This window comes from Rhamphochromis longiceps, linkage group LG16 (genome assembly GCF_057381845.1).
Source record: "Rhamphochromis longiceps isolate RC_006_pf linkage group LG16, R_longiceps_female_GT1.1, whole genome shotgun sequence".
Classification (NCBI taxonomy): domain Eukaryota; kingdom Metazoa; phylum Chordata; class Actinopteri; order Cichliformes; family Cichlidae; genus Rhamphochromis; species Rhamphochromis longiceps.
In genome coordinates this window covers 4,889,697-4,908,248 of record NC_140572.1, presented here as the reverse complement: position 1 = coordinate 4,908,248, position 18,552 = coordinate 4,889,697, and the positions used below count along the sequence as shown (strand labels likewise).

The 18,552-nt window shown below is 40.4% G+C and overlaps 1 protein-coding gene across 2 annotated transcripts; it reads left to right on the top strand.

The window, feature by feature from the left end:
- Positions 1-9,728: 9,728 nt before the first annotated feature.
- Positions 9,729-12,386, top strand: LOC146650444 (phospholipase D1-like). 2 transcript variants are annotated; one of them, XM_085385297.1, is made up of 4 exons: positions 9,729-10,122; positions 10,413-10,661; positions 11,085-11,178; positions 11,521-12,386. In XM_085385297.1, exons 1-3 carry the CDS (start codon positions 9,901-9,903, stop codon positions 11,136-11,138), a joined length of 525 nt encoding a protein of 174 aa, XP_085241423.1. In that variant the 5' UTR covers positions 9,729-9,900; the 3' UTR covers positions 11,139-11,178; positions 11,521-12,386. The 2 variants fall into 2 exon arrangements, with proteins under 2 accessions (XP_085241423.1, XP_085241422.1); XM_085385296.1 differs by having other exon boundaries at positions 9,736-10,122; positions 11,517-12,386.
- Positions 12,387-18,552: the final 6,166 nt, after the last annotated feature.

Below are 18,552 nucleotides of genomic sequence, written 5' to 3'. Positions count from 1 at the left end.
TGGCTCGACACCACCGAACAGAGGCAGCAATATAACACAGCTAACATTAACAGTGCAGTGGATCCTGCTTGTGCCGTGATGTTCAGGACTGCAAACCGAGCAGCATCACTGACTTTCAGCTTGTTGTGTTTGTGGATATATGACTGACTTTAATTATCCACAAAATCATCACATTCTCTGTCAGATGAAGGTCGACTATTGAACGGCGTATATTTTAAAGGCTTTAAAACCAAGTTAACGCTGAAAGTACAAACATCACTAATGTCACATAACTCTGCCGACAAGGCATAGCTATGGCTATGAAATGCTCTTTGTGTATCACTTCTTCATTATGAAAGATGTCATTAATGCACTAGTAATGTCTCATCTGGAGTATTGTTCAATCATTTGGTCAGCAGCTAATAAGACAGATCTTAACAGACTTCAGTTAGTCCAGAATAAGGCGTCCAGATTAGTGTGAAGATGTTCATACTATACTAATATTGATAAAATGCATAATAACCTTTCTTGGCTTCCTGTACAGGCTAAAATATTCTATGGCTTACTTGTAGTTCTAAAGAAAGCAATTCTGTTAAACACACCACATTTATTCTGCTCAGCTGCAGTATCCAGATGAAATACATCATCATATTACACAGTTTTCAACAAGCTGCAATTTAGTAAATGCTCGAGTTAAAAGTAACGTTTTGTAAAACTGTTACATTTAGAGCAACTTTTAAGTGGAATAAGTTGCCTTAAAAAATTAGAGAATTATTCAAAACTTCAATGAACACTTAAAAGCCGATTTACAGAGCTTTTAGTTGTTGTAAATATTGTAAGACATGATTTGTTTTTGAAATTTGTGTAATGTGCCTCAATGTTATTGATATTATTATTATTATTATTGATTGCTTATATTTGAACAATTGTGAAACCTCACTGTGGATGTAAGAGTGAAATTATGTGGATATCTTGAATCCACTTTATTGTGTAATATTTTATGTGAGTATTTGACGGAAGACGAGCAACATCTGTTGTGGAAGCTAACGGGGTTCCTTTAGAATAAACAAACATAGGATTTATTATCACTGAATAATTCTGTATAAATCTATACAAATTATAGAAATATGTAATAGGAAACAACAAAATAATCTAAATTATAAAATAATGTGTGTGTGTGTGTGTGTGTGTGTGTGTGTGTGTGTGTGTGTGTGTGTGTACAATCAGGAGGGATGGGCATGATTTTAGTGTTTGAACAGTCATGAATTATCTTTAACAGCAGGTTGGATGTAATGTGTTAGAACTACCAGCAGGTGGGGTTAAGAGACCTTTAAAACACTAGGAGTCCCAGGCTTCTACCTTTCTACCTTTAAAACCCGGAGTGCAGCCAAATGGCTTTTAGCTAGGCTTTAGCTTCAGCCAAGTGGAAGCTAAATTCACTAGTCATTCATATGTAAATTAGGTTGTTACCTGGGAATTCTGGAGGGAAGCGGAGTGGGGGTGTGTGAACGAGGGGGTGGGGGAGCTGCTAAAAGCTGTGAACTTCCTTTTGTGTTTCATCTTGATGCATTCTCAATCATCCAGGGAAATAAATCTCCAAAAGTCACCAACTTGGAGTGTTTCAGTTTGCCATCTTAGGGAGAAATCAACACACATGGGTGTATTTCCTTTGTTGCTGAGATTTACTGATAAAAACAGTACAAAAAACCAACCATTTGTACACATTTTTACAAATAATAATAAAAAGTGAGTGAGTACATTTCAACATTTTCAGCAATCACTCACAATCCTGGCACTGCCATGGTATCTGTAGTCTGCATTGACCACATGTGTATCTGTTGCAGTGAACACATCGCACAGTGGCATGATTGTTCTTGCATTTGTGTTTGACCTGACACATGGCTCTTTTTCCAGGGCTAGGTGTGGAGGGTTGTGTCCAAAGCAACTGTTCTTTTCTTGCCTTCTTTGCAGCTACATGAGAGTGAGCCAACTCTCTTGCAAGCTCCACCAGGAAGTCCACCCGTCTTTCCTTCATCCCGGTGCATGCTTGATACAGCACATGTGCATTCAGTGCTGCCATGTCAATCATGTTATAAAACACGGCAGATCACGTTTTCTTCATGCAAAGTGTTGCACATCACCCAAGCAGCCGGCAGAGACGTGAAGTGGACATCGCCTCCCCCAATTCTTTCGGCATTACCGTGGACACTGGAGTGCCGGGAGAGTTTCGCATCTGGGGAGGAGGAGTGAAATTCTTACAGAGCTTGATCCCCGGCATTGGAGTTGCCGAGGTGCGGGATCATGTGGAAATCAACCGATATGCTCTGCTACGACACATCAACTTGACTAAGACCCTGGGAACGGCCTTAGCAGGAGAACAGCAGGCCATCAGAACGATGGTGCTGCAGAACAGACTGACACTAGACCTGCTAACAGCATCACAAGGAGGAGTTTGCAAGCTGATCGGGGAAACATGTTGCACTTTTATCCCTGATGGATACGAAACTGGAGGAGACATTTATGAAGCTTTGCAGAATTTGACCGCTCTGCAAAAATATGTCACTGAACACACACCTGGAGCAGCTACAGCACAAAGCTGGCTGGACTGGCTGTTCAGCGGTTCATGGCTGGCTGCTGTAGCAAAGCCATTTTTTCTTCTAGGTCTCATCATGATAGCACTGCTCATATTAGTGTTGTGTGTGTTGCCATGTCTAAGAGTAATGATTTCACAGATGATAACAACTACAATGACTGCTTATGTTGCCGTGCCTCAAGAAGAACAACATCCCGTTGCAATTCTGTTAGAGGAGAACTTGTACTAACTGCTAATAAATGACGTGGTGATTAAAAATGACTTGTCAAGTGATCATGCACTGATTAACACATTAGTAGGTTATGCAAGTTTTCATGCTTTTATTTTTTTGAAGTCTTGACTTTTAAACATAAAGTTTTTCATTTTAAATATAACGTTTTCATGCTTTTATTTTATTTTTTTGAAGTCTTCAGTTTTAAACATAAAGTTTCCATTTTAAATATGAAGTTTTCATTATTTTACACATAAAGTTTTCAATTTAAGGTTTGCATCATTTTAAGTATAAGGTTTCATCCTTGTATTTTTTGAAGTTTTCATTTTACATATTAGGTTTTCATCATTTTTAAAATATAAAGTTTTCATTTTACTTTTCATTCTTTTATTTTTTGTAAGTTTTCGTTTTAAAATATAAGGTTTTTTCCTTTATTTTTTGTAGTTTTAGTTTTGTTATTTTTCTTGTTTATTATGTTTTTCTTTGTATTATTTTCTTTTGTTTTATTCTTTAGACCAAATGACTGCCATTTCTGCTATGCTGACATTTTGAAAAATTAAAAATTGCTTAAGATACTTAATAAATAACCTTCACAGACAATTGTTGTATACATTTAAAATAAGTTAAAACAGGAGGGAATGTTACAGGAAAAATGTTTCTATGTTTCTTTACCTTCTTTTAAATGTGCAAGCATGCCCTTTTGTCTATGGTTAGATTAGTTTAGAATTATCTTTTTAGACTTTCTCAGCAAAGACATACTGTTTTGGGACATATTGTTTTAGATTGTTTTATCTATCACAGCCTTCTCCCAGCTCTCTGCTGACGAGACTAGCGCCACATATGGAGTTGTTTATTTTATTTGTTTTGTATTTTCTTATCCTGTTCTCACTGTCTTTCCTATAAAAATTACCAAGCCACTGTGCATGGTGTGAGTTGTTCTTAGCAGCTCACCCGTGTACACGTTTGATAAAGAAAGTAACTTTGTCTCATTGTGTCTTTATTTCTCCTGGGTTTTTTACAGAGTTTTCCCCCGACAGGCGTACAGCTGTGACATCTGTGGAAAAACTTTCAGCCAGAGAGGGAGCCGAAATACACACCTACGCATTCACACCAGACATGATGTGTACTGCTGTGAACAGTGTGGCAAATACTTTACAACAGACGCACAGTTACAACAACACATGTTTACCCACACTGAGGAGAGACCTTATCGATGTGACCTGTGTGAGAAGACTTTTAAAGCTCCACATCACCTGAGACGACACCAACAGATCCACACCAGAAAGAGACTCTACAAGTGCATCTACTGTGAGAGAAGCTTCTCACAGTCAGGTCATCGTAACATTCATGAACGTGCACACATGGAAGGAAACTACAGCTGTGACCAGTGTGCCCAAACATTCACCTCATTGTCTGCTCTGTGCAAACATCAGCGCGATCACTCAGGGCTGAAATCACTCCCATCACTGGATCACAGTGAATCTGAAGACACAGAAAGATCCTCTGGTTTCTGTGTCAGACTCAAAAAGCTTGAGATCAGGCTCCACAGAGTTCAGATAGAATCATTTAAACTTGTGTTGAACTGAACTGGTTGCTGGGCTGAACTTCTACATAATACAGATCTACATGGGATCTTCTTTTCTGTTGTTTTACTGAGTCAGTTTTGTCCTTTTTTCTCTGTCCTGGTTTTGCTCATCTGTAAATGATTGAAACTCAGTCAAATAGTTCATTGTTCTCCAGCAAAACGTTTTGGAAACTCATGTTTAACCTTTAAAACTCTGACATGTTTTAGCACACAAGGCTTCATCGGGGAGTTCACTCATGATTGGACCATGAGAACAAAGGTTTTTAGTTCTTTCAAAGAGAGTCTTGGAGATGTTTGATGTTTCTGTTTTTTCTACATAAAGAAATAAACTATTTTTCTTGCTTCATGTAGTGTGGAAGTTTTTAATGTTTCTTCATCTGTGATGTTCTTGAATGTGTTCACGTGAAGATGATATAAATAAACTGTTGTCAGAGATTTACAGTTATCAAACAGGTGAATAAACAACACTGAGACACTTGGAGACGGTTAACGTGCTGCACGGGTGAGGGCTCAGAGAGGACTCACACCGAGCTGCAGTAGTCGTTTATTATTTATAGCAGGGTGAAACAAGCATAGCAGTTTCCTCTAATTTTGCATATATGTGTGTGTGTGTGTGTCTAAGTTCGTATAAATGTCATAGGGTGAACTTCCTCTTTCTATAAACAGAGCGAGTAGTACATTTTGTTCTTTTCCTATTAAGAGTAAAATATGAACATATACTTTAATGCAACATAAAACTCATTAAAGCGTTTCTTCTTTAACATCCCCTCCTGATGTTAATATTTTTCACTTAATCATACTTTATTATCAGCCAACAATCACTTGATTATAACATTTTCAATTGTAGCATCATTCAGTATGTGTGTGTGTGTTTCTATACTAAATCTTCTTCATCCGGTTCATCTTCTAGTGGCAGTCCAACATAGGTAATTACTGTGGCCTGTACCATTTTGTCAATCATGGATCTTATGCATGGTAGGATACATGTAGAAAACAAGCACAATAATAGAAGCAGAACTCCTATCAGTACGAGTCCTTTTATCACGAGGGTCTTCCAGCTGCCACTCAGCAGCCAGGTCAGCCAGTCCTCATTGTTCGTGACATAGTCTTGTTGCTGCGCATTACTCAGTTGTCGCAACTTGTCTAGGGCGGTGGTCATGGTCAAGGAGTGCACGTTGTCCGGGATATAGGTGCAACAAGTGGTGTTGAATAAGACACAGAGGCCCCCTCTCTCAGCGAGAATCATGTCCAGGGCGACCCTGTGTTGCATGACCACTATTCTGATCGCGTCGATTTCCTCATTCTGAGCCTTATTTATCTTTGTTGAGCTGTTCAGGAAAAGTCCAAATCGGTAGTCAAGAGTCTCAATTCTTAACGTGTTTTTTCCAGTTCCGACCCATGGGAACAGTGAGTGCAGGACCTTCTGTCCGGTGGTCCACAACTTGAACTCCGCTGGTACATCACTGCCCCAGATTGGGTCATGGGGTTGCACGTCATCAGTGTTCCTCTTGCGTCGTGGTTGGTTCTGATGACATGGTTGACCATAACATACTATTGGCGAGACTAGAGCACACTGTAGGCATCAAGGGCGCTGCCTTGGATTGGTTTAAATCTTACCTCTCCGATCGGCTCTCTTCGGTTCACTTGGCCACCTCCTCCTCCTCCGCTGTACCTGTTTGCTGTGGTGTCCCCCAGGGATCTGTGCTAGGCCCTACCCTGTTCTCACTGTATATGCTTCCTTTAAGTGTCATTTTTGAGAAATACCACATTGCCTTTCACTATTATGCCGATGACATCCAGATCTATTTTGAGCTGAATGATGATCTAGCTATGTCCGTGAGTAACTTTCGAGAGTGCATGTGTGAGGTCAAGCAATGGCTTCTGGCAAATTTTCTTATCCTTAACGATAAGAAAACTGAAATTATGATCTTTGGCAGTGACGCTCTTTGTGCCAAACTTCATGATGCTTTTGGTTTTCTCACTAGTTCTTTCCCTGACACTGTTAGGAATCTGGGTGTGCTACTTGACAGCTCATTTAAACTTGATAAACAAGTATCTGCTGTCGTCAGATCTAGTTTCTACCAACTTCGCCTTATTTCCAGGGCCAAACACTACATCCCGCACAATGACTTGGAAAAGCTTATCCATGCCTTTGTTACGTCAAGACTAGATTACTGTAATTCACTTTATTATGGTCTCCACTCTACCCTTTTACATAGATTACAGACAGTCCAGAATGCCGCTGCACGCATTCTAACTAAAACTAAGAAGTTTGCTCACATCACTCCCGTCCTTGCTGATCTGCACTGGTTGCCTGTGAAATTTCGTATTCAATTTAAAATTCTGTTGTTTACTTTTAAAATTACTAATAACACAGGGCCAAGTTATCTTAAGGAACTCTTAAATTCATATCTTCCTACGAGGGCCTTAAGATCTTCCTCACAGTCATTGTTGGTTCAGCCCAGATCTCGCTTGAAGTCTAGAGGTGATCGAGCGTTCGCTCTAGCTGCACCTGAGCTGTGGAACAGTCTCCCGATTGGCATCCGGGCGTCTGATTCTATTCAATCTTTTAAATCACGGCTTAAAACATATCTGTTTGAACTTGCTTTTTCTACTAGTTAAATTCTCGCCTTGCTTCTAGTGAGTTGTTCTATTAATGTGTCTGGTTGTTTTGCGTTGTCCTGCGCTGTCAATGTTTTCTATCACTGTGTTTGATGGTACAGCTTTACAGCTTTACTCTGCTATAGCTGTGTGCTATAGTTTATTTTATTAGTGGTTTTACCTGTGAACATAATCTCTCACTTATATGACTCTGACGTTATAGTGCTAATTATTTTATTATTTTATTGTTGCGTAGCCTATGTCCTCTATCACTGTGTATGATGGTACAGTTCTACTTTGCTATAGCTGTGTGCTATAGATTATTCCTATTAGTGGTTTTTACCTGTGAACATAATCCCACACTTATATGACTCTGATGTTTTAGTGTAAATCATTTTATTGTTTTATTGTTTCATGTAAAGCACTTTGGCATGCCCCTGGCTTTTAATGTGCTCTATAAATAAAGATTGTTGTTGTTGTTGTTGTTGATGGAATACTCTGAAGGTGTGGTCTGACACTAAAACTGGGGCGCAGAGTCCGGTACAAGAAAAGCTCACAACTAAGACAAAACTGCTCCTGCAAGGAAAGCTCACTGTTATGCATGCAAGGTGATCAGCTCTAGGTGAGAAGACATTTAAATCTCACACTTGTTCTGCTGCATTTTTGAAGCTCAATTCCAGGAACAGATCGCAGGGTTCATTTTTATATACACTGCAACTGCCATGAGGTCAGGGCCATTTTTTTGTTGTTGTTTGTTTTTCCTTTTGCTCTGTGCAGCATTTTGGCAGCATTTTTAAATTTCTCTTTGTATTTTTTCTTTCTTTTACTAGTGAAGAGATGTAGCGTGAACAGTTATACAGTCTAAATATCCCATATGGGTCGTGTGAAATGGTGTTTTCAGTTTCATTCAGTTGAAGTAAAGAACGTTGAATATTTCTAAGTGTGCTGTTTTGAACCAACATGTCACAGTATGATCAGTGCTGTAATTTTTGACAGTCACTGTATCAATGTTATTTTTGCATCTCTTGAATAAAGGTTTTGACCTGCAAGTGCTAATTTCTTTAGTTATTGGGGTAAAATGGGTAATGTTAATAGGAAGGTGTTTGCCAATTCAGTAACCTAATTTAATGTTAATGGGAACTAACATTATCTCAAATTGTTTAGTTATAATTGTTGTTTAACTGAATCTTGATTTTTGATCTTGATTTGTTCTTTCCCAACATTTTTCAAAAGAAACAGTCTAATTTCTTTGCTGTGATTGATTCCAGAGAACACGGAAGAACTGACATTATTTAACTGTTGATTTATGTAGATTCAGTGGAGGAGTAATGCCAGTTTAATTCTTTACCTACTGTCAATGCAGTGAAATTAGACATTTTGTTTTGAAAGGTTACTGGTGGATGCCAGCAACCATCTTGGAAGAGAACAATATAATCTGTTATAAGGCCTCCATTTGAAAATTGTGTATTTGATACTAGAATATAATAGCAAAATGTAATTTGAAGATAACATGTAGTATTTAAGTGACCAAGTAGTATTGGGTAAAAGTTATTGAATGGTGTTGGGATAAAGTGAGAAAATTGTGAAGGATTAAAATATTCCAAGAGCTCAAATTACTTCATCAAAACATGTTTAAGTCACATTTTATCAACACAAATTGCACAGGCTTATTGAACATGAATAAATTGTGTTAATTTAACTCAATTGTTTAAGTTGCTGCCAAAGCAAAACATCTGTGTGCAACAAATGTCCACCATTGAATTAAGTAAATCCAACAACATATTTTTTTCAGTGTAGTTTGGACTTTATGATTTCTGTAACTGGAAAATATTATTTTGTTTAAAGACAGAAGTGACCGCATAGTTGCAACATCAAAGGGAAATATTAATTAATTAGCATCAAGTATATTTGTTGCTTAAGCGTTTGCACTATAACTTAAGTAGGATTATAACTTTTAAGGAAGGAAAGATTTCAGATATTTAGTTCACTGCTTCAGTTATTTTATATTATTTAAACATTTACGTTGGTCAAATATGATGCTCTAAATCAAATAAAAGTTTGAAAATAAATGATGTATTTTTAAATGCTGCAACAAATGTTCACAAAAAGTAACTATAATTAAAACCAGTTAAACAAAATCAAATGTTTGAATCATGCTTAACCAAATGCCAGGCTGGAGAGCTGAACCTAAAGTATCCGTAGAAAGATTTCAACATCTGAGCAGTTTTTAATGTTTTTATCACATATAAATGTCACAGCAGTGGGTCCTGGCCCAATGCTTTGTGTTTTTGGTTTTCTTTGACTCTTGTTTTTCTTGGTTTTTGTTCTTCTTATTTATCAGGCTCTCAGTAATCTTAGTTCTCCCTCCCTCAGTGTTCATTTCAGCCTGTGTTTAGTTTCTGTTCCCGTGTCCCACGTTTCATCGTTTCATGTCGAGTCAGCCCTGTCTCTCTGTTTCCTGTGTCTCCCCAGTCAGCCCCGCCTCCCTCGGGCACTCATGTGTGATACAGAGTAATAAACCTGACTACATTTGCTACACTCTCTTTATTACCTGTTACTTTAAAATTCATACACTAATTATGTCTGCCCATCTCTCTAATGTGAAGGTCAAAGGTCAACATCCCAGTGACATAAGAATAATCCCAAAGGGGCAAAGGCAGCGGTTAATTTAGCATATTTAGCATTAAGGGTACAGCAAGGATATACTTTTACTTATTGTGGCAGGGGTGTGGTCTCTGGCCTGCTGCAGTGGAGGCTGGTGGCGGGACGTTGGACGGCACAGGTGAGGGTGATGGAGCTCATGACTCTCCCCTTTATAGTGACGGAGGAGACTGGCGTGGGGGAAGCGTGTAGTGGAGGAAGCCGAGGAGAGAGCTGGTTTCTGGCTACAAAGACGGCGTCAAACCAGAAAAGATTGCTCGTGGTCAAATAATGTGTCAATCACCTGTGAATCAAACTGTGTGTGGCTCAGTTCATGTCACAGTGTTGTTTAGTATATCTTCACTTGTCTCACTCTCCTTCTGTTCTGTCCATCAGGACGATCCTCAGCGCTTACACAGATCCTCCATCGATGTTTTGGATCCAATCAGTGATCAGTTCTACGAGGAGGCCTGGATGTTCACCAGCGCTCGCTACACCTCCATCTACCAGAAGGTGAGTGTACTCCTTTGTACTCAGATTAACATTTTACTTCTTAAAATACATTTTCATATATGAGCTTTCTATTATTTCATGGGCCATTTAATCAATATTAAAATTACAAGCATATCAACAAAGGTGAAGCTGGTTTTTTCCACTTGCTGTCACACAGTCATGGAGGAATACAATAAATACATAATCAGTCATAGATCCTGAACAATGACATTAAAAGAAAGTCTGTGGCTCTAAAAACTAAACAGTATAAAGACATGCTCCAAGCTGCTGTTTCTCTCCTACTCCTCTAGGTTTTCCACTGTCGGCCATCCAGCGATGCTGGAGGGCTACCTGGCCAATGCTGGCCTACACAAAGAGGTCCCGGCTCGGAGGAGCTGAAGGAGATCCTTGCCTTCCTCGTCAGTTTCCTCTTCAGTTCCTATCCCAACAAAACCTTCTTGCACCTATTAGCTCCAAAGAGGCTATGGTGCCCGTGGAGGTCTGGACCTGAGGCCTGTGCTCATCACGTGGATAGAAAACACTCTGACACCATTCTGGAGGTCTGATGGGACTCTGACCAAAACACAGATGAAATAAAACTTGTGGCTGGAGCTTTTAAAATGACTTTTTCACCTCATAGATTAATGCTCATGATTGCATGTTAGCAAGACAGCATCTCCCCAAGGTGAAACTCTCAGGAGACATTTACTCTTAAACTGTAATCTGGTTGAGACTACTTGAGGAGATCTTAGTAGCGAGTATGTGGATTTAGTCTCTTCACCAACAGCAGACAGACCCATGCCAAGAAAGCAGACATGTTCTCAAAGAAAGCCGAGAGCAGAGATTGGAAAAAGCTAAAAAGAAAAAGCTGCAGCTTCAGACGACTATCTGCCTGTAAGGCTGAAAAAGTCCAGTTACGCTCTATTTTGGAAAAGCTCCCAGTTTTGGTAACCTGGACTTTTATTTCCCCTCTTCTGCTACAGATGTTGACTGTGACCTCAGAGGCCAACTGGACCACACAGCTGCAGCAGGAGTGAGGGAGAGGAGTCTTCATCCAGCTTCAAAGAAAACATCCAGGTAAAGTGACGTGGATCAGCGGATAAAGCCGTCTCCACTTTCAAAGGAGATCCTCTGAGAGAGAGACTCTCTGAGCCATTTTAGCCTCAAATTATAGGACTTTATAGTACAGCAACACTTTTAAAGGACAAAAATAACATAAACTGTGACTGTAATACAAACAAAGTATTGCATGTGTTTTTAAAAGTGTTCCTCCGATGGGCAGGATATCACTATTAGACTGTCCCACCAGCCAACTTCAACAAGAGACCACAGCAGCATTCAGTGATCAGCACAGATGTTCCTCTAACACTCAGCATCTGATCCCTGTTGGTCTGTGTGCTTCTGCTTTTGCTCAGTTAGAAACCCTGCAGCAACCCGACCCAAAACTGTGTCTTCTTGTTGGCCTCAACGTTGAAGTGTCAAACGTCCAACATCTGGAAAGGAAACCACGCCAGTGTACTGTGATGTTTCACCAACATGTGGCAGACGCTGGTCCTGCCTTTCATGCTGACATCAGCAGAGAGCCCCGCCTACCTCAAAGCCTCCCCTGTCATGTATTGATCAGGATGATTATGAAGATGAGCGAGTGCAAATAAGACTGTAAAAGTCCACGAGCAGAATGTTTGGATGCTTTCTAATGATTCATGAATATCATGAGAGTGTTTGTGTGTTTTGTCTTTTCTTTGCTGACGTTTGTTACTAACAAAGACAATTTACGCTCTGTGTGTGTTTTCATCCTTACCAGCCGCACTCTAACTGCAATGAAGGAAACAAACTGTAGAAATGGTCGACTCAGTGACTTCATAAAATATTGAAGTGGTTCAGGTAGAGCCAGTTTTTAAATGACCATGAACACTGAGCGTATTGTATCTGTACAGCATGTTTTTCTATTAGACAGATTTGTAACAGAGGCCTTGCTCTCAGTAAGTTTGAAATCCTTTTCTGATTTCTTTTGTAATCTCTGATCTTTGTGTATCCTGCTCAGTTTGCATGCTGCCTGTAGGAGTTTCTGTCTTTGTATTTGAAGAGAATTCATTGAATATACTCAGCTGCTTCCCTTTGGTGCCTCACACATCACTGAAGTTTTTCAGTGTCCAGTTATTTGTTTTTAATAGCTGTTTGAATTCTCTGTATGTTTGACCCTGTAGACTGTTTAATGGACTGCTCGTCTTCCTGTTTGTAACCACTGCCTGTTTAGGACTAAAGATTTGGATTTTTGACTTTAACACAGCCTCTGCGTGTCGTCCCTTTGTGTCCTCGTCCTCTGTGAATGTGTCACAGATGTTTTCATGATAATAACACAGCTTTCCCACAGTGGCTTGCAGCAGCATTTATTCACAGCACATTTGAGAAAGGTTCAGATTAACTCGATGAGTTTATATTCAGAATGATTCTGACAGTGGGCCACTGTGAATTGTGATCTTTCATCAGGTCAATGTTTAAGTTCAGTATTTCAAAGCAGGAGCTATGAACAGTCATCATGTTGGCATTAGAATTATTATTATTAATCATTATTAATAATGTCGTTACTCATGTATAACTTTGATTAGTATACATGAATTTTATCAATAGTCAAAATAATGAATAATTCATGTATAACTTTTATTGTGTTTTGTATATTAATTATATTTAAATAGAGATGTTGACCCTGTCTCTACAGTAGCATCAGTGTAACAGACATTATTGGTCCAAGCTGTCATAAATGGGGAGCCTGATCCTTTATTATGAAAACATGACGAGTATTTTTCTTGTCAGTTGGGAAGAAGTTGGTCTTTTTTTCCTTCTTTTTGCTCAGTTTGTCTTTTCTTTGATAATTGAAACTCTGATCAAACCTACTCATGTTCACAGCATGTAAAAGCAGCTGACAGTCCGTGGCATTGTTGTTTGTAGAGGTGCAGTGTAGTGGGAGCATAAATCAAAAGAAAACAGTAACATTTATGTAATAAAACATCTGAATGAAAATGAACAGGCCCTTTATGAACTTCAAAGGGATCTGAAAACAACACTTTTTAAAAGAGTATCTTGGGGTGTAGGTGGTCAAAATAGAAAACTGAGCTGAGACTCTAAGTTCAATCCATCCATTGGTTTTTACTTAGGAGGAAGAAATGTCAGGCTGGTGCAGGCTGGTTAGGTGCATGTGGTTATCTTTACCTAAATGAGTTCACTTTGTGGCTGCCAGGTTGGGCAGAAGTACCTGTCCCCTGTTAGGCTTAGCAAGGTTCTCCAGGAGTTTCTCCATGGGTAGAGCTTCTAGCTCCTCCAGCACATCTGTGGCCGTGCAGGCTGCCACTTTCTTGGTTGCTCTTTTTACCCCACTGGTGGATGAGCTGCAATGGTCTCCATTTGTCCCATATGTGTTTACTTCTTCTTCTTCTTTTGCATATTAAACACATTATTCTGTTTCTATGTATTTGCTATGATTTGCTATTTGTTAAGTAACATTGCTTCACTCACTATGCCGGGTTTGTGTGTGGAAGCATTCAGTTGTTGGCAAATCAAACATTCTGCAAATGAAGCTGAATACTCAGTTACATGTTTCTTTACATTTTATTATGTTACAGATTAAGTCATTTGTTCATACTTTGTTTGTCTTTTCAGTCTTCATGAGGGTCAGGTGTGGGGAAACGCCCGCCCGGCATTTCCTCATTTTAAAGTCCTGCTGATGTCACACATGACATCAGCAGGTCAAACCAAGTGGAGGGGTTTGTTTGTCCATAGAGATGCTTCCTTTTGTTTGTTTTAAGGTTTAAATGGATTTGTTGAATGTGTTTCTTTTCATCAATACTGCCATTTAGTTGTGTAAATGTGCATGTTAGAAGTGTGAAGAGGTTTTGTGTTTAGAAATGTATAGAAACCAATCATTTACTGACAGCATGTCTGATGGAAATAAGTGCAGATTATGTATGAAGTCTAACTGCACACAGTAACTGTGTTACAATAAGGACTTAACAGCGCCCTCTGCTGGAGTGTTTCAGTACTGCGTTAACTAGAATACACCACCTCCTCCTCACACCACCTGCTACAGCTCTACTCTTCTATGACTACAGTCATCCACAGCACTGATGTGAGGTCACATGGTTCATATGTAAGGAGCACAGCTGACCTCAGGTCAGTTTAATGACTGTGAGCAGCAGCTGTGTTATTGTCACTGTGACAGGGAGACACTCTCAGACACAGCGCTCATGTCAGCTTGTTCTCATGCAGGAGGATCAGGAGCTCCATGTTTGTCTTTCTGTTTGAATCATGATGTGTTTGTGCCATCAGAGTCTGTCATGAGTACTCAGGGTTTCACAGCAGCTCTTCTGGATGCTGACGAGGACTCCAACCTCATGTTTCACCTCTCTGAGCTTCTGATGTCTGTGAACACTCGTGTTTCTTCTCTGGGCTCATCTGGACAAAAACACCTTTCTGTGTTTGGCTGCAGCCTCATTCTGACTGACAGGAAGTGTGTTATCCATGAGCTGCACTTCTGTGAGGAAGTTTCCTGCTGTGTTTCCTGTCTGTGGACAAACACGAGTGTTCCAGCTGAGGACTTGGTTCCTTCCACCTGTCCATACAGGACATCACGCTGTCTGCAGCTCTGTAAATGCAGCTCCAGGTCCTTCCACGTGCTGCTCTGTATTTGTGCAGTTTGTAGTGTGTCCTGGGAAACGTAGCACACATGGTGTTCTTCTGCTGTTTCCTCCTTTCACTGAGTGTGAAACACTGACGCTGTGCTGTTGTTCACAGAGGGGAGCTGATTCTAGCTGCAGCTGGACTCTGTCATCTAACTGAATGTGTTGGTGCTGATCACGGGGCTCTGAGGGGGGAGCAGCAGGAGGACTCTGGATGCTGACGTCAGTGTATCTGTGGAAGCTCCCACAGCGTGTCTGTCATTCAATATTGTGCTGTATATTGTATCTATGCAAAGATGAACAGACTGTGTGTTCACTGGTCTCTGTGCTGCAGCTCTGATGTCATCATCACTCCCTCCTCCACCCTCAGCAGTCCCAGCATGCTGCTGTGGTGCACCCCACCCTCACTCTACACCTGAGCCACAGACCACACCCTCCACCTCAATATACACCACAGTTTTCTCTGCTGTGGAAATGAGATCAGGAGGAAATCATGATTATCATTATTTAATAAACGCTCACATTAATGTGGGCTTATTTGTTTCATATTAGAAACATTAGTTGAGTGTTTTTAGTATAAAATGGTCAAAGTCCCTCTTTTTGCTCCTCCCCTCACCTGTGGATGGACGGCGCTGTTACCGTGGTGACAGCTTGGATGTGTTTCAGTCCTGCCTGGTTATCACTGCAGGAATCTTTCACATTTATTACAGGTAATAACTCTGATTTTTCTGTGTATTATGAACCAAATGTATCCTGATACTCACAGAGATGGATGAGCAGAGGTCACATGATGAAAGAACAAACATGGAGTCTTTGATTTATTTAGATATTTATTGATGAATGCAAACAAACCTGACACTGAACCATCGTCCAGCAGAACAAACCTGATCACATGACCTGCTGACCCAAACAGTGCAAAGCTCCATGGCAACAACAACAAACAGCCTCACATATGTTAACAGAGGCTGTTAGAAGCACAGAGTCTTTACTGTCTTTCTCCTGTTTGGACACAGATCTCTGCACATCTTCATCACAGTTCCTCACAGACGTGCAGAGTGTGTGGATATCAAAGCTAAGTTTCCACCATGTTTGTAGTCTGTACTGGGACTCATGGAGCATCTCTCTATGAGCACTCAGTGCTTTAAACAGTGAGTCCCAGTTTAACCAGCAGCCTTCACACCACACATCACACAGACATGGAAACTTCAAACCTCAGACTGAAGACACCATCAGAAATAAACAGATTGTGATGAAGATGAAGAACTGGACCAGTTTGCTGTGGTTTCTTCTGTTCCTGTCAGAAATAAGAGTCTGGCAGCACTTTGCTCTCCTTCCACATGTTTAAGGAGGAAGTGAAGAAGAGCGAGTGAGTCGTCTTCCTCTGTGGGCCCAACATCAGGCAGCAGCCACGTATTTTTAAAAACCCAGCACACTGCTTCAGAAACACTGAGTCCAGGTGACCAGAGTCATGTGATCAGTGAGGTCTTCACTCAGGACGTCACTGCTTCAGGACCTGATTCAGAGGTTTATGAGGACGTGGATCATTGGTGCTGATGTTGTGTGAGAGCTGGTGAACCATGGGGAACATAAATAACAACCAGGCCATCAGCAGTTCTACCCCCAGCTCTAACACCTACATAATACACTATACATATAGTTATTGTTAAGGTTCAAATATTGAGGAAGGAGAGTACAAACAACCAGGTCCAGAAGAGCTTGGTCAAACAATTGATTTTAATGAACACACGCGTGGGGGGACCAGCGCCGTACGCAGACAGCGCTGATCTCCGACTAATCAAAGCATAAACAGATATTTTATACCATCGGGGTTTGGATTTAATGACGCCCCTTCAACGTCACACAGATACATACATACATACGTCAAATCAAAACCACAATGACTTTTAACACAGTTTGAAAAGAACATTATCTCTATCTTCATGGCAGATGTTTCCTGTCAACCTTTTGACTGCCGCTTCTCCAAAACCACAGACCATGCTCTGCAGTAAGATACCACTTCTGCACGCCCGCAGTTGCAAGCAAACATGATTAACCTCTCACCTATAACTGAATGTATCTACTATGTGTGTGTCTGTGTGTGTCACGACCTCACTTGGCACTCTGTGTCACCTCTCACCTACTAACGCTCGCAGTCAAACAGAGGCCACTCTCACATGTGTCAGCAGTTTACTAAAACTATATATGTAGTATATTGAATAAATGTTTTAATCAAGAACCTCTACTAGAAGCTTAATAAAAGAATATAAAAGTATAAAAGATAATAATGAACAACCTGGTTATTCAAATAGCATCATCCAAACAGCTCCTCAGAATAAGCTGCACTTACACTCTGCTTTTAGTTTCACTTTTGCAAAAGCACGCTCTGCAAACCTGCAGTTTCCTGTCAAGACTTTGCACAGAGTGGACTCAGAATCAACAGAATCAGCCCATACACACTTAAGATTATAACAAGCATTCAAAAGCATTTAAGATCATAGATTCAACTCAACAGTTTAAAGTGGTTATAACTGCACCTGTAGTAAAGGCTAATTGGGTACCAAAATGTTTAAACATCTGAATGCAATATCAATGCTGTAGATTATATTATTAATGCAATGGTAATGATGATGATTATTAACAGTAGCAACAAAATAATTTCCCTGATCTCCACATTATATAGGTTATAGTATGTTATATATAAACGTAGCTGAAGCAGTTTCATTTGTAGCTTCACGCTGCACTTCACATGTTTGTCCACCAGATGGCAGCACAGAGGCCTGTGTTGGAAAGCTTTGAGTAATGAAGCGTTTTCAATCCAAGCTTCAGAAAGCTTCATGTGGTCATCAAGGAAGCAACCAGGAAATATCTGCTGTGTGTAAAAACAGCAACACAAGAATCCAGGATGAAGACAAGAAACTCAAAGCTCACAAAACAGGTGGAGCTAATTTTGTGACGTGTTTCTGTAAAAACACCACAGAAGTGAATCATCAAAGTTTCCATGTGAGCTGATGATGCTGCTGCAGAGTTTCTGTGAACCTCCTGTGACCCCGCCTCCTCATACAGAGACATCTGATTGGTCTTCAAACTGCATCACGTGGACACATGTGATTGTGTGTTGTAGTATTGATCCCAATGCTGGTATCAGTCCTGGATCAATAACACTGGATGGATGCGTTCAGCATGGAGCCCCTGAGCTGTGTTACAGACAAACATGGAAACTGACAGGTCTGTGTCATTCACAGTCTGTAACACTTCTAAACAACAGAGGCTGACCCAAGTGCCTCAGAGCCAGGCACGCTCACATCACAGCTCTCTAAATAAGCCAGTTTCAAAATAAGAGCTGAAAGCTGCTGTGATAGATCCTCTAACATAGATCAGCTCTGCTACATGTTGTTAGATAAGTGCAGCTGCTGTCATGTCCTGATGTTTCTCTGGCTCAGCAGCTTCTCCATCAGAGGTTCACATGGAGCTGATCCAGTATCTCCAGTAACTGTGTTCTGTGCCTCACTGGTTCATCCTTCTGTCTGTGTGACGTCAGTCAGATGTTGAAGTTCAACTCTGTAATCTTCACTGTGTCACAGAGTTCAGTGAGTCCCGTTATTCACAGTATCAATCAGGTCATCAGAGAACAGCTGATCAGCAATCAGTGGTGCCAACAGCGCCTCCTGTGGTGAGAGGATGCAATAATGCAATGTAGCATTTTTCCACTCAACACTTGCAGTCATGGAAACTGTCTGTTGGATCTGTGTGACGTTGCTTTCTTGGTTAGAGTTCCTCA